The sequence below is a fragment of the Salmo salar genome, chromosome 02, assembly GCF_965601325.2.
Source record: "Salmo salar chromosome 02, fSalSal1, whole genome shotgun sequence".
Classification (NCBI taxonomy): domain Eukaryota; kingdom Metazoa; phylum Chordata; class Actinopteri; order Salmoniformes; family Salmonidae; genus Salmo; species Salmo salar.
In genome coordinates this window covers 5,247,501-5,265,000 of record NC_138292.1, presented here as the reverse complement: position 1 = coordinate 5,265,000, position 17,500 = coordinate 5,247,501, and the positions used below count along the sequence as shown (strand labels likewise).

Genomic DNA, 17,500 nt, shown 5'->3' with positions numbered 1-17,500 from the left:
GTCTATCCCTCTATAGCCAGGTAGATTGGTGACTGGCTGTCTAACCCTCTATAGCCAGGTAGATTGGTGACTGGCTGTCTAACCCTCTATAGCCAGGTAGATTGGTGACTGTCTGTCTAACCCTCTATAGCCAGGTAGATTGGTGACTGGCTGTCTAACCCTCTATAGCCAGGTAGATTGGTGACTGGCTGTCTAACCCTCTATAGCCAGGTAGATTGGTGACTGGCTGTCTATCCCTCTATAGCCAGGTAGATTGGTGACTGGCTGTCTATCCCTCTATAGCCAGGTAGATTGGTGACTGGCTGTCTATCCCTCTATAGCCAGGTAGATTGGTGACTGTCTGTCTAACCCTCTATAGCCAGGTAGATTGGTGACTGGCTGTCTATCCCTCTATAGCCAGGTAGATTGGTGACTGGCTGTCTAACCCTCTATAGCCAGGTAGATTGGTGACTGGCTGTCTATCCCTCTATAGCCAGGTAGATTGGTGACTGGCTGTCTATCCCTCTATAGCCAGGTAGATTGGTGACTGGCTGTCTATCCCTCTATAGCCAGGTAGATTGGTGACTGTCTGTCTAACCCTCTATAGCCAGGTAGATTGGTGACTGTCAATCTAACCCTCTATAGCCAGGTAGATTGGTGACTGGCTGTCTAACCCTCTATAGCCAGGTAGATTGGTGACTGGCTGTCTATCCCTCTATAGCCAGGTAGATTGGTGACTGTCTGTCTATCCCTCTATAGCCAGGTAGATTGGTGACTGGCTGTCTAACCCTCTATAGCCAGGTAGATTGGTGACTGTCTGTCTAACCCTCTATAGCCAGGTAGATTGGTGACTGGCTGTCTAACCCTCTATAGCCAGGTAGATTGGTGACTGGCTGTCTAACCCTCTATAGCCAGGTAGATTGGTGACTGGCTGTCTAACCCTCTATAGCCAGGTAGATTGGTGACATTGACCATATAGAGTTGGCTGGTCCCAGATCAGTGTTTGATGTGACATTGACCATATAGAGTTGGCTGGTCCCAGATCAGTGTTTGATGTGACATTGACCTTATAGAGTTGGCTGGTCCCAGATCAGTGTTTGATGTGACCTTGATCATATAGAGTTGGCTGGTCCCAGATCAGTGTTTGATGTGACATTGACCATATAGAGTTGGCTGGTCCCACATGTACAGGTACTGTGTGTGAGCGAAGTCTTGCATCTTGTTCATCACAATATCTGCGTTGCTGCTCGTGAAACGTCATTTCGCTGACTCACCTTTAATATGTAAATGTTACCAGGTGGTGTTACCAGGTGGTGTTACCTGGTAGTTTTAGCTGGTGGTGATGCCTGGTGGTGATGCCTGGTGGTGTTGCCTGGTGGTGTTGCCTGGTGATGATACCTGGTGCTGTTACCTGGTAGTGTTACCTGGTAGTGTTACCTTGTGGTGTTACCTGTTGGTGATACCTAGTGGTGATCCCTAGTGGTGTTACCTGGTGTTGTTACCTGGTGGTGTTACCTGGTGGTGTTACCTGGGGGTGTTACCTGGGGGTGATACCTGGGGGTGATACCTGGTGGTGTTACCTGGGGGTGATACCTGGTGGTGTTACCTGGGGGTGATACCTGGTGGTGTTACCTGGGGGTGATACCTGGTGGTGTTACCTGGTGGTGTTACCTGGGGGTGATACCTGGTGGTGTTACCTGGGGGTGATACCTGGTGGTGTTACCTGGTGGTGTTACCTGGGGGTGATACCTGGGGGTGATACCTGGTGGTGTTACCTGGTCCTGATACCTGGTAGTTTTACCTGCTGGTGTTACCAGGTGGTGTTACCTGGTAGTTTTATCTGGTGGTGTTACCTGGTGGTGATACCTAGTGGTGATACCTAGTGGTGTTACCTGGTGGTGTTACCAGGTGGTGTTACCTGGTAGTTTTATCTGGTGGCGTTACCTGGTGGTGTTACCTGGTGGTGATCCCTAGTGGTGTTACCGGTTGGTGTTACCTGGTGGTGATACCTGGTAGTTTTATCTGGTAGTTTTATCTGGTGGTGTTACCTGGTGGTGTTACCTGGTGGTGTTACCTGGTGGTGATCCCTAGTGGTGTTACCTGGTGGTGTTACCTGGTGGTGTTACCTGGTGGTGTTACCTGGTGGTGTTACCTGGTGGTGTTACCTGGTGGTGATACCTGGTGGTGATCCCTGGTGGTGATCCCTGGTGGTGATCCCTGGTGGTGATCCCTAGTGGTGTTACCTGGTGGTGATCCCTGGTGGTGTTACCTGGTGGTGATCCCTGGTGGTGATCCCTGGTGGTGATCCCTGGTGGTGATCCCTGGTGGTGATCCCTGGTGGTGATCCCTGGTGGTGATCCCTGGTGGTGTTAACTGGTGGTGATACCCGCTAGACATTCCACAGGAACATAAACGGAACACTTTACATGTAAACCTTTTGCTTTCTATGCATTAATTTTATTAAAGGCGAAAGTTCACCACTGTGTTACATTAGAGCATCCTCTAACCTGTTCTCTGTACCCAGGGGGAACAGGCCTGTATTACTGTACATCACCTCTCTGTCTCTAACCATCCTCTAACCTGTTCTCTGTACCCAGGGGGGAACAGGCCTGTATTACTGTACATCACCTCTCTGTCTCTAACCATCCTCTAACCTGTTCTCTGTACCCAGGGGGGAACAGGCCTGTATTACTGTACATTATCTCTCTGTCTCTAACCATCCTCTAACCTGTTCTCTGTACCCAGGGGGAACAGGCCTGTATTACTGTACATTATCTCTCTGTCTCTAACCATCCTCTAACCTGTTCTCTGTACCCAGGGGGAACAGGCCTGTATTACTGTACATTATCTCTCTGTCTCTAACCATCCTCTACCCCTCTGTGTATTGGTCCAGGGGTGAACAGCCTTGCCCAGTCACTGAGTGCCAACCAGTCCATCCCCAGCACCCTCAGTCACCTGGACCTCTCAGGGAACATACTGCGGGCAGACGACATCCCGGTAGGTGGCGACATGGTCATATCTGTCTTGGTCACCTCCTTAATAACAGAGACATAATGGGTAGAGTTCAAAGGAGAAAGGGACTTTGTTCATTTGCACAGGTATTGAAACAAGAGTTAAATGAAGACGGGAGAGATCCAGCTGAACCAGCTCGTCTAGTCTTCACACACCAAGTCCTATTGCGTCATCTCCCCTCCTCCGAGCCAGAGAGACGCACAACACAACCGCAGTCCAAATCACACTGATATCTAGCATCAATGAAACCACATAGATTGTGTTCGCTAGTCTCTCTACCCAGCTCAGTGTTGATGCCTGTAGTCAGCTGGGTTTAAATCAGTCATCTGACTGGAGGATCACCTTGTAGATCTGACACACTGTGAGCCACTAGAGCCTGATGGGAAGGTTGATGTCAGAGGACAAGTCCTTCTGATTGGCTTAATGGGTGATGGATTAGAAGCCTTCACTTTCTGAGACTGTCAGGCCTGATGTAGCTTGGTCCGGGGTTCCCATGGGAACGGGTGCCCACACACACACAGACACACACATCTACTGACCTCAGTGCTCTCAGCATAGCTGTTGATCACAATCTTGAAGGGTCACCCATGACAACCCCTGACCAGAGATACAATGGCCTTCAGAGAAAGGAGGTAGCTATTCACTATACGTTGGCAGGAAGCAGTATTACCTGTTACCTATAGACCATCATTTATCCAGACAGGATTACCTGTTACCTATAGACAGCATCAGACCATCATTTATCCAGACAGGATTACCTGTTACCTTTATCCAGACAGGATTACCTGTTACCTATAGACCATCATCTATCCAGACAGGATTACCTGTTACCTGTAGACCATCATTTATCCAGACAGGATTACCTGTTACCTATAGACCATCATTTATCCAGACAGGATTACCTGTTACCTTTATCCAGACAGGATTACCTGTTACCTATAGACCATCATCTATCCAGACAGGATTACCTGTTACCTGTAGACCATCATTTATCCAGACAGGATTACCTGTTACCTATAGACCATCATCTATCCAGACAGGATTACCTGTTACATGTAGACCATCATTTATCCAGACAGGATTACCTGTTACCTATAGACAGCATCAGACCATCATTTATCCAGACAGGATTACCTGTTACCTATAGACAGCATCAGACCATCATCTATCCAGACAGGATTACCTGTTACCTTTATCCAGACAGGATTACCTGTTACCTATAGACCATCATTTATCCAGACAGGATTACCTGTTACCTATAGACCATCATTTATCCAGACAGGATTACCTGTTACCTATAGACAGCATCAGACCATCATTTATCCAGACAGGATTACCTGTTACCTATAGACCATCATTTATCCAGACAGGATTACCTGATACCTATAGAAAGCATCAGACCATTTATCCAGACAGGATTACCTGTTACCTATAGAAAGCATCAGACCATTTATCCAGACAGGATTACCTGTTACCTATAGACCATCATTTATCCAGACAGGATTACCTGTTACCTATAGACCATCATTTATCCAGACAGGATTACCTGTTACCTATAGACCATCATTTATCCAGACAGGATTACCTGTTACCTATAGACCATCATTTATCCAGACAGGATTACCTGTTACCTGTAGACCATTTATCCAGACAGGATTACCTGTTACCTATAGACCATCATTTATCCAGACAGGATTACCTGTTACCTATAGACAGCATCAGACCATCATTTATCCAGACAGGATTACCTGTTACCTATAGACCATCATTTATCCAGACAGGATTACCTGTTACCTATAGACCATCATCTATCCAGACAGGATTACCTGTTACCTGTAGACCATCATTTATCCAGACAGGATTACCTGTTACCTATAGACAGCATCAGACCATCATTTATCCAGACAGGATTACCTGTTACCTATAGACCATCATTTATCCAGACAGGATTACCTGTTACCTATAGACAGCATCAGACCATTTATCCAGACAGGATTACCTGTTACCTATAGACCATCATTTATCCAGACAGGATTACCTGTTACCTATAGACCATCATTTATCCAGACAGGATTACCTGTTACCTATAGACAGCATCAGACCATTTATCCAGACAGGATTACCTGTTACCTATAGACCATCATTTATCCAGACAGGATTACCTGTTACCTATAGACCATCATTTATCCAGACAGGATTACCTGTTACCTATAGACAGCATCAGACCATCATTCATCTATCCAGACTGTCTTTGTGTACTAGTGCTAAAACGTGTGTTTTTCCTCCATTTTTCGACCAGCATTTCTACCATTTCCTGGGCCAACCCAACAGCCTGACGACTCTGGACTTGTCCAACACAGACTGTTCTCTGGACCTGGTGAGTGAGACAATAGTCTGGTGTGCATTTCCTGCGTGTAGGATTACGTGTGTGTGTGTGTGTGTGTGTGTGTGTGTGTGTGTGTGTGTGTGTGTGTGTGTGTGTGTGTGTGTGTGTGAGCTTGTGTTTTACTGTATTGTTTGTGGTATGGTAGCTAGATGTGTTTTCTTTCTACTAAATGTCTTGGTAAGTGGCAATATTTAACAAACTTTAAACTACTTATTTTAGGAGACAGTGCTCTGCGAGCAGGCAGCAGGCAGGCTGGGATTGACAGTTCTGGTCGCCTAGTGATGGACCTTAATCCTGCTTCAGAAGCGGCATTACTTTACAGACAAGTAAAATGCCGTTCATGTCTCCAGAGAAGGTTTCGTGTCGGCGTTTAAAAAGCCGTAGTGTTGCCTACCTTAAAAGACAAAACAAACATGCCGTAGCCAAGGTGTTTTCCAGGAGCGACGTACCATGATATCTGAATAGACTCATCGATACAGCCTACTGTAGTTTCATATGAGGAGACAAAAACACCATCACCCACTCAGAGGGAGGGAGAGAGAGGAGGGACATACCATGATATCTGAATAGACTCATCGATACAGCCTACTGTAGTTTCATATGAGGAGACAAAAACACCATCACCCACTCAGAGGGAGGGAGAGAGAGGAGGGACATACCATGATATCTGAATAGACTCATCAATACAGCCTACTGTAGTTTCATATGAGGAGACAAAAACACCATCACCCACTCAGAGGGAGGGAGAGAGAGGAGGGACATACCATGATATCTGAATAGACTCATCGATACAGCCTACTGTAGTTTCATATGAGGAGACAAAAACACCATCACCCACTCAGAGGGAGGGAGAGAGAGGAGGGACATACCATGATATCTGAATAGACTCATCGATACAGCCTACTGTAGTTTCATATGAGGAGACAAAAACACCATCACCCACTCAGAGGGAGGGAGAGAGAGGAGGGACATACCATGATATCTGAATAGACTCATCGATACAGCCTACTGTAGTTTCATATGAGGAGACAAAAACACCATCACCCACTCAGAGGGAGGGAGAGAGAGGAGGGACAGGCAGAACAATGTGCATATATCTGGTAATCTGTGTCTCACTAAATATTAACTGTCTTGCCTTGCAAAGTCATCTAAAGTAACCTAAAGCAACCCTAAAGTAACCCTAAAGTAACCCTAAAGTTACCTAAAGTTACCTAAAGTTTGCCTCTTCCTCTCTGGTTTTATAGCCATATAATCTAGTTAGACTATGACACGGAAAATTATGTTTTATGATAACGGCACTGATTTTAATTATGTGGGTGGGGGGGGGGAGATAAAACATTTGGTTATGGATTTTTCTTAACATTAAGGATCCCAACTTCGTTTAAATGTTTTTTTAACTGGTTTGCTCCAAGCTACGGACCTTATGAGAACGTTTATTCACTGATACATTGTAACCACCCCCATGATCAACCATGTCCTTGGCCAGATGGTGTTGCATCAAACAGCATAGACTAACATGCTGACCAAACTGGCCATGTTGCGTGCGTGAGCACTGCAAAATCAATGTACACATATGTCATTCAATCATTTCATCCAAACTAGAAGTCCCTCCGTGTGTTAATGCTAATGGCTAAAGCTGGTATCTGTGCTAATCCACTCCTCTGTATTATAGGTGTGTTAATGCTAATGGTTATTGGCTAAAGCTGGTATCTGTGCTAATCCACTCCTCTGTATTATAGGTGTGTTAATGCTAATGGCTAATGGCTACTGGCTAAAGCTGGTATCTGTGCTAATCCACTCCTCTGTATTATAGGTGTGTTAATGCTAATGGCTAATGGCTACTGGCTAAAGCTGGTATCTGTGCTAATCCACTCCTCTGTATTATAGGTGTGTTAATGCTAATGGATAATGACTACTGGCTAAAGCTGGTATCTGTGCTAATCCACTCCTCTGTATTATAGGTGTGTTAATGCTAATGGATAATGGCTACTGGCTAATGCTGGTATCTGTGCTAATCCACTCCTCTGTATTATAGGTGTGTTAATGCTAATGGCTACTGGCTAAAGCTGGTATCTGTGCTAATCCACTCCTCCGTATTATAGGTGTGTTAATGCTAATGGATAATGGCTATTGGCTAAAGCTGGTATCTGTGCTAATCCACTCCTCCGTATTAGGGGCGGCAGGGTAGCCTAGTGGTTAGAGTGTTGGACTAGTAACTGCAAGTTAAATAAAGGTACAAAATACAATTATAGGTGTGTTAATGCTAATAGCTAATGCTAATATCTGTTCTAACCAATTCCTCTGTATTCCAGGTGTGTTCTGCTCTCCTGAGAGGCTCCGTCCAGAACCTCTCTGTCCTCAACATGTCCAAGAGTGTATTTGCACATAGGTGAGACCCACGACATCCCATAATATAACAACCAGCAGTAGTGTAGGGTAGAGTACCACAGACCCTCTGCCTCAGCCGTGGGGTCATCTCATCTTATCATAATACATCTATTTTAGTCCTAGCATTATCTCATTTAGCTCATTCATTTCATCTCCCCACATTGCCCAGTTGGTCACAACGTGTTAGTTCTGGTACGGCTGCCACCAAAGACCCCATGTTGCGGCTTTGCAGCTGTATTCAGATTGTAATGTATTTAAATATGAATATTTATCTAGTCTGTGGGTGGTTGTCATTTATCAATGTGTCTGACCCAGGAGGATTGATAGCTGTTAATTAGAGAAGCTGTCTGACAGTTTTATATCATTTCATTTTCTGTTTTATTATCAATTCAATTCCCAGAGAGGCAATTACTGCAGCAACAACAACAATAACATGACAGCATACCACAACCATACCGCACCCATACCGCACCCATACCGCAACGATACTGCAACCATACCGCACCCATACTGCACCCATACTGCACTCATACTGCACCCATACTGCACTCATACCACAACCATACCGCACTCATACCACACCCATACCGCACCCATACCGCACTCATACCGCACTCATACCGCACCCATACCGCACCCATACCGCACCCATACCGCACCCATACCGCACCCATACCGCACCCATACCGCACCCATACTGCACCCATACCGCAACCATACCGCAACCATACCACACCCAACCATTCACATCATCAGATCATCATAGAGCACATGGATAACACTACTGAGATGTCGATCTAAAGTTCAATCTAGACATACAGTACCAGTGAAACGTTTGGACACACCTACTCATTCAAGGGTTTTTCTTTATTTTTTTTACTATTTTCTACATTGTAGAATAATAGTGAAGACATCAAAACTATGAAATAACACACATGGAATCATGTATTAACCAAAAAAGTGTTAAACAAATCAAAATATATTTTAGATTTTAGTTTCTTCAAAGTAGCCACCCTTTGCCTTGATGACAGCTTTGCACGCACTTGGTACTCTCTCTATCTTCTTCATGAGGTAGTCACCTGGAAAATATATATATATAAATTGTGCCTTGTTAAAATGTATTTCCTTCTTAATGCGTTTGAGCCAATCAGTTGTGTTGTGACAAGGTAGGGGTGGTATACAGAAGATAGTATAGACTTATTATTTTACCAAATAGGGCTATGGCAAGAACAGCTCAAATAAGCAAAGAGAAACAACAGTCCATCATTATTAGATTAGATTGCAGCCCAAATAAATACTTCAGAGTTCAAGTAACAGACACATCTCAACATCAACTGTTCAGAGGAGACTGCTGCAAAGAAACCACTACAAAAGGCTTGTGCCGAGAAACACGAGCAATGGAGATTAGAACGGTGGAAATCTTTCCTTTGGTATGATGATTCCAAATTTGAGATTTTTGGTTCCAACCGCCATGTCTTTGTGAGACGCAGAGTAGGTGAACGGATGATCTCCGCATGTGTGGTTCCCACCGTGAAGCATGGAGGAGGTGGTGTGATGGTTTATCACATAAATATACAGTATTTCACATTTTAAAGTGAATTGCATTAGAAACAAATAATTTAAATGTTCCCAATGCAGCACACTCTTGTAAGAATAACAACCACGATTGACCCTGGATAATTAGATTAATATAAAAATGGATTCTTAAAAATGATAAAGCAATAGAATGGGAAACGTTTTACCAGACTTGATACATATCAATCGAACCGTTTTTTATTTTTTTTAAATAGACACTTATAAACAAATACAAGAAAATGTTTCAGTATAATACAATACGCTAAAAGATAAAATATTTATTCAATGTTGATGCCGAAAAGGCTTTCGACCTTCTTGAATTGTCTTTTCTCTTCAAAACTTTGGAAGCTTTCAACTTTCCAGATGAAATAATGCATTTTATAAAAATGTTAGATAAATGTCCTAAAGCAAAAATATACACAATACATTATCAGATGAAATTGCTTTAGAATTGGGCACAAGACAAGGATGTCCTCTCTCCCCCCATCTGTTTGCACTGGCAATTGAACAGCTTGCAGAAAGAACATAACAGGTATCATCAGTATTGGTAAACATTAGTATAAACTAAACTTATTTGCAGACAATCTCCTGATATACCTGATCAATTTTGAAAACTCAATGCCCCCCTGCAATGCCCTCCCCTGCTAAAAATATTTTCAGAATACTCTAAAATCTCAGGATATAAAATGTATGTGGAAAAAAACAGCAATCTTTCAAGTAGACTACAAAAAAATATCAAACACTTAGGATGCTTAATAAGTGACAACAAACAACACATTTATAAGGATAACTTTATCCCTTTACTCAACAATATGAAAGCAGACCTAATTAAATGGAACAATCTTCCCATGAATCTAACAGGTAGAATAAACCTCTTCAGAATGGCAAAACATTTTCTGGGTAATGCCAATTACCCCACCGAAGACATTCTTTTAAAAAGTATACAAATTAAAATAATAGACTTAAAAGGAACATTTTAAACCTTCCTAAGTTTGAGGGTGGTTTAAACCTTCCTAAGTCTGAGGGTGGTTTAAACCTTCCTAAGTCTGAGGGTGGTTTAAACCTTCCAGACTTGGAATTGTATCACCTCGCCACCCAAGGCTTTCACTTGGGACATATAGTTAAATGTACTAAAGAGGAACAATGGGTACATATTGAAGATGCACATGCTCATCCCCGGAATATTTTTTCAAAGGATAAAACTAAGAGCATTAACAACTTCATAGTTAAGAACACTATGACAATATAGAACACTATAACAATATGGAACACTATAACAATATGGAACACTATAACAATATGGAACACTATAATAATATAGAACACTATAACAATATAGAACACTAACAATAAAGAACACTATAACAGTATAGAACACTATAACAGTATAGAACACTATAACAGTATAGAACACTATAACAGTATAGAACACTATAACAGTATAGAACACTATAACAATATGGAACACTATAACAATATAGAACACTAACAGTATAGAACACTATAACAATATGGAACACTATAACAATATAGAACACTAACAGTATAGAACACTATAACAATATGGAACACTATAACAATAAAGAACACTAACAATAAAGAACACTAACAATAAAGAACACTAACAATAAAGAACACTAACAATATGGAACACTAACAATAAAGAACACTAACAATAAAGAACACTAACAGTATAGAACACTATAACAGTATGGAACACTATAACAATATGGAACACTATAACAGTATAGAACACTATAACAATATAGAACACTAACAATAAAGAACACTAACAATAAAGAACACTAACAATAAAGAACACTAACAATATGGAACACTATAACAATATGGAACACTATAACAGTATAGAACACTATAACAATATAGAACACTAACAATAAAGAACACTATAACAATATGGAACACTATAACAATATGGAACACTATAGCAGTATAGAACACTATAACAATATGGAACACTATAACAATATAGAACACTAACAGTATAGAACACTATATCAATATGGAACACTATAACAATATAGAACACTAACAGTATAGAACACTGTATCAATATGGAACACTATAACAATAAAGAACACTAACAATAAAGGACACTAACAGTATAGAACACTATAACAATATGGAACACTATAACAATATAGAACACTAACAGTATAGAACACTATATCAATATGGAACACTATAACAATATAGAACACTAACAGTATAGAACACTGTATCAATATGGAACACTATAACAATAAAGAACACTAACAATAAAGGACACTAACAGTATAGAACACTATAACAGTATAGAACACTATAACAGTATAGAACACTATAATAATATAGAACACTATAACAATATAGAACACTAACAGTATAGAACACTATATCAATATGGAACACTATAACAATATAGAACACTAACAGTATAGAACACTATATCAATATGGAACACTATAACAATATAGAACACTAACAGTATAGAACACTGTATCAATATGGAACACTATAACAATATAGAACACTATAACAATATGGAACACTATAACAATAAAGGACACTAACAATAAAGGACACTAACAATAAAGAACACTAACAATAAAGAACACTATAACAGTATAGAACATTATAACAATATGGAACACTATAACAATATGGAAGAAAATTAAATGTATTCAACAAGAACCAATATCCCTCCCTAAAAACACAACCTTATGGAACAATCCTTGGATAGTTTTTCAGAATTGGTCCACAATTTTCACTGATAAATTGGTCCACATGGAGAACTAAAGGCATGTAAACCATACATTACTTGGTAAAAGGAAATACATTTATTTCCATGACTGCATAAAAAATGTTCATTTGAAATCTTTTGGTTATCAGAACAATCTTGAGGGAGTCCTATTTGAGTCAGAGAAATATATTCATATGATAGGTAAGCAATAAAAAAACCTTGCAGAGAGCCAATCCAACTGAAAAAATATAAACTATTGGAATCAGGACTTAAAAAGGACTGATATTGGCACAAGATGGAGGAAATGTTGGAACAAGGCTAATGAAATGACAGTTAATGAAAATGTGCGTATTAAACCAGTTTAAACTAATGTATAAAAGTAATTATACAAGAGACAAAATTCACAACTTCTACAGCACAACAGCAGAGTCATATCTTAATTGTAAAAGTAACAATGACTCAATAATCCATGCCTTCTGGGAATGTTATAAAGTCCAAAAGTTATGGGCGGAGTTCACAGGAGGCTGGTGAGGGGAGGAGGGCTCATAATAATGTCTGGAATGGAGTGACTGGAGTGGTATCAAACACATGAAAACCATGTGTATGATGTGTTTGAAACCATTCCATTTATTTCGTTCCAGCCATTACTATGAGTCCATCCTCCCCAATTAATGTGCCACCTGTGGCCCAAGTTCGAAAATTGGCTGTCAGAAGTTTTACAATGTAAATTTACTTTTAATCCATCTGTCTGCATATTTCAAGACATGGCATGTGAGGTTGCAAGGGGGTGTTGTCGTTTGTATGGGTGTGTTTTGTATTGTTTAAAAAATATAAAAAAAATCTTACCCCCCCCCCAAAAAATGGCACATTGTAAGTATAATATTATAATATATTTCTGTCCCGTAGTTTCTAGAAATGATGTATTATCTTAAACCAAAAGAATATCTCCTGATAATGTCCACTGAAACTGACACATGCAGGCACACTCGTACGCGTACACATTCGCACACCTTACTGGGATGACATCACTGTCAGAGACACCTTTGATTGGCAGATGTGTATATCAGGGTTGTTGTCATCTGCAGCCTCTGCCATACCAAGGTATGGGAACAGTCTCTCAGTAAATGTGTCTTTATAAGTGGAGATTAGTGTGTCTTTGGGGTCGTAGAAGGACACCTTCCCCTCCCTGTCGTAGTCCAGCTGCACTCTGATCCTCTGGGGTCTCCTCTTCAGACTGGTGATGTCACCTCCTCCTTCTTTAATGGTACCATTCTGCTGCTCTATACACCAGATTCCATCCTGTGGTGATGCACACCCCTTCCCCTTCCTGTCAAGGGACTCTTTAGCCACGCCCAGAAGCCAGTGAGTGTGGTCCCCCACCCTCCACTTCCCAGCTGTGTTTCCCTGAGCTGAACCCCTCAGACGCCAGAACATCTATATACTTTGTTAATCTCTCTGGGTTGTCAGGGAGCTGCTGTTTTCTACCTGTGTATCTCACACTGGTCATATAATCAGTCAGAGAGAGCTCTGGAGGTGCAGTGTTGGGGTCCAGAATCACAGGAGTGTATTTGAGGATCCCCTGCATCTTCTCCCAGACTCTGAACTGCAGGTTTCCCAGGTGTTTGGCCTCGTCTATCAGAGCTCCTGAGACCAGCTGTGGATCCAGCAGTAAGTACTGGGATCTTTCCTTTGTGGTCTTGAAGTTCTGCAGGAATGACATGTCTTCAGCTTTCAGCTCCTCCTCTATGGTTCTGATTGTGTCTGATAGTGATGATATCTTTCTGCTCATCTCGTCAATCTTCTTCTTCATCATCTGACTCTTCTGCTCCTCTTCCTCCCTCGGTGCAGCTTTCCTGGCTGCCTCTTCATCTCGTAGAAACTGGTGAATCTTCTCAAACTCTTTCCTAATCTGTTTCTCTGTGTGCTGGACCTGGCTCTTCATGTGCTTTGCTGTTTTATTAAAGGTTCAACTTTCTTAAAGACCTTCAGCTTCTCCTTTAAGGGCTTCAGGGCAGTTTGGAGTTCCTCCTTATAATCCTGGACAGCCTCGTCTACAGGGACACAGACATGAGATCTATGTTTCTGTGAGGACTGACACACCACACAGACGGGCTGGTTATCCTCCAGACAGAAGAGTTTGAGTTTCTCACTGTGCAGACTGCAGAGCTCCTCAGACCCAGCTGAAGCTCTCTGACTCTCCTCTTCTACCTCAGACCCAGCTGTTGCTCTCTGACTCTCCTCTTCTACCTCAGACCCAGCTGAAGCTCTCTGACTCCCCTCATCTACCTCAGACCCAGCTGAAGCTCTCTGACTCTCCTCTTGTACCTCAGACCCAGCTGAAGCTCTCTGACTCTCCTCTTCTACCTCAGACCCAGCTGAAGCTCTCTGACTCTCCTCTTCTACCTCAGACCCAGCTGAAGCTCTCTGACTCTACTCTTCTACCTCCAACCCAACTGAAGCTCTCTGACTCCGCTCTTCTACCACAGACCCAGCTGAAGCTCTCTGACTCTCCTCTTCTACCTCAGACTCAGCTGAAGCTCTCTGACTCTCCTCTTCTACCTCAGACCAAACTGAAGCTCTCTGACTCCCCTCTTCTACCTCAGACCCAGCTGAAGCTCTCTGACTCTCCTCTTCTACCTCAGACCAAACTGAAGCTCTCTGACTCTCCTCTTCTACCTCAGACCCAGCTGAAGCTCTCTGACTCTACTCTTCTACCTCCAACCCAGCTGAAGCTCTCTGACTCTACTCTTCTACCTCAGACCCAGCTGAAGCTCTCTGACTCTACTCTTCTACCTCCAACCCAGCTGAAGCTCTCTGACTCTACTCTTCTACCTCAGACCCAGCTGAAGCTCTCTGACTCCGCTCTTCTACCACAGACCAAACTGAAGCTCTCTGACTCTCCTCTTCTACCTCAGACCCAGCTGAAGCTCTCTGACTCTCCTCTTCTACCTCAGACCAAACTGAAGCTCTCTGACTCCTCTCCTGTAAGAAGGCTTCACACAGGTTCTTTAGAGCCAGGTTACAGGGAGGTTCAATCATAGGAAATCTTCTCCTACAAACTGGACATTCCCGTGGTTCCTTCTGTTTCCAGCATAATTCCAGACAGGCTTTACAAAAGCAGACGGGACAGGAGAAATCCTCCTCTGGGAGAGAACGTTTGGATGCCATTTTCTCACACAGTGCCGCTCCTTGTTCTGTAACAGCTTCTGAAGTGGCGTTCACTTACTCTCCACAATTTCCACTTTCAAGAGAAAATAATCCACTCTCATGCATCATTTCCACCCAACAGTGAAGCTACACCTGGAGATGACAGTTCTGATGATGATACGTCCTTCTGATCTCTCTCTCTCACCATGTAAATTCAACTGTTGTGGCTCCAATAGAGATGAACACCAGATAGCTCAATGTTACAGTACTGAACTGTACTCCGCTTTACCCTCTGACCTGCACTTTACCCTCATCATGTGAGTCAAAGGCAGGGTTTACAGGTAACCAGGAGTGCTTAGACAGGTAAGTTGTGTTTTACATTGATGCCTACAACCCTGATCAGCCAATCAGAGGTGTCCCTAACAGCGACGACTGTTATCAAGGAACCTCACATCATCCAATAAGGATTGATTCAACTTCCTGATTTGTGTAGCAGGAGAGAATGATCTGAATGCAGGCATTATGGAGTAACAGCTTTTAATGCCTTAGCAAAACGGCTATCCATCTCTCTCGTCCCTCTATCCCATTCCTCTCTCCCATTCCTCTCTCCCATTCCTCTCTCCCATTCCTCTATCCCATTCCTCTATCCCATGCCAGCAGCATACCACCCTGCATCCCACTGCTGGCTTGCTTCTGAAGCTAAGCAGGGTTGGTCCTGGTCAGTCCCTGGTTGGGAGACCAGATGCTGCTGGAAGTGGTGTTGGAGGGCCAGTAGGAGGCACTCTTTCCTCTGGTCTAAAAAAATAAATGTATATCCCAACACCCCAGGGTAGTGATTGGGGACATTGCCCTGTGTAGGGTGCTGTCTTTTGGATGGGACGTTAAATGGGTGTCCTGACTCTCTGTGGTCACTGAAGATCCCATGGTACTTATTGTAGAGTAGGGGTGTTAACCCTGGTGTCCTGACTCTCTGTGGTCACTATAGATCCCATGGTACTTACCCTAGAGTAGGGGTGTTAACCCTGGTGTCCTGACTCTCTGTGGTCACTGAAGATCCCATGGTACTTATCGTAGAGTAGGGGTGTTAACCCCGGTGTCCTGACTCTCTGTGGTCACTATAGATCCTATGGTACTTATCGTAGAGTAGGGGTGTTAACCCTGGTGTCCTGACTCTCTGTGGTCACTATAGATCCCATGGTACTTATCATAAGAGTAGGGGTGTTAACCCTGGTGTCCTGACTCTCTGTGGTCACTATAGATCCCATGGTACTTATCATAAGAGTAGGGGTGTTAACCCCAGTGTCCTGACTCTCTGTGGTCACTGAAGATCCTATGGTACTTATCATAAGAGTAGGGGTGTTAACCCTGGTGTCCTGACTCTCTGTGGTCACTATATATCCCATGGTACTTATTGTAGAGTAGGGGTGTTAGCCCCGGTGTCCTGACTCTCTGTGGTCACTATAGATCCCATGGTACTTATTGTAGAGTAGGGGTGTTAACCCTGGTGTCCTGACTCTCTGTGGTCACTATAGATCCATGGTACTTATCATAAGAGTAGGGGTGTTAACCCTGGTGTCCTGACTCTCTGTGGTCACTGTAGATCCCATGGTACTTATTGTAGAGTACGGGTGTTAACCCTGGTGTCCTGACTCTCTGTGGTCACTATAGATCCCATGGTACTTATTGTAGAGTAGGGGTGTTAACCCTGGTGTCCTGACTCTCTGTGGTCACTATAGATCCTATGGTACTTATCCTAGAGTAGGGGTGTTAACCCCGGTGTCCTGACTCTCTGTGGTCACTATAGATCCCATGGTACTTATCCTAGAGTAGGGGTGTTAACCCTGGTGTCCTGACTCTCTGTGGTCACTATAGATCCTATGGTACTTATCCTAGAGTAGGGGTGTTAACCCTGGTGTCCTGACTCTCTGTGGTCACTATAGATCCTATGGTACTTATCGTAGAGTAGGGGTGTTAACCCTGGTGTCCTGACTCTCTGTGGTCACTATAGATCCCATGGTACTTACCCTAGAGTAGGGGTGTTAACCCTGGTGTCCTGACTCTCTGTGGTCACTGAAGATCCCATGGTACTTATCGTAGAGTAGGGGTGTTAACCCCGGTGTCCTGACTCTCTGTGGTCACTATAGATCCTATGGTACTTATCGTAGAGTAGGGGTGTTAACCCTGGTGTCCTGACTCTCTGTGGTCACTATAGATCCCATGGTACTTATCCTAGAGTAGGGGTGTTAACCCTGGTGTCCTGACTCTCTGTG

At 43.0% G+C, this 17,500-nt stretch overlaps 1 protein-coding gene and 1 pseudogene across 4 annotated transcripts in view; one reads left to right on the top strand and one right to left on the bottom strand.

The window, feature by feature from the left end:
* The window catches only part of LOC106572945 (F-actin-uncapping protein LRRC16A), a 190,037-nt gene that overhangs the window by 53,079 nt on the left and 119,458 nt on the right, over positions 1–17,500 (top strand). For all 4 annotated transcript variants that reach the window (XM_082959202.1, XM_082959203.1, XM_082959205.1 and 1 more), the window contains 3 exons: positions 2,873–2,976; positions 5,291–5,368; positions 7,690–7,766. In XM_082959202.1, the coding sequence (XP_082815328.1) occupies positions 2,873–2,976; positions 5,291–5,368; positions 7,690–7,766 (259 nt within the window). The remainder of the gene's footprint in view (positions 1–2,872; positions 2,977–5,290; positions 5,369–7,689; positions 7,767–17,500) is intronic.
* On the bottom strand, positions 13,046–15,122 carry LOC123723952 (nuclear factor 7, brain-like; annotated as a pseudogene).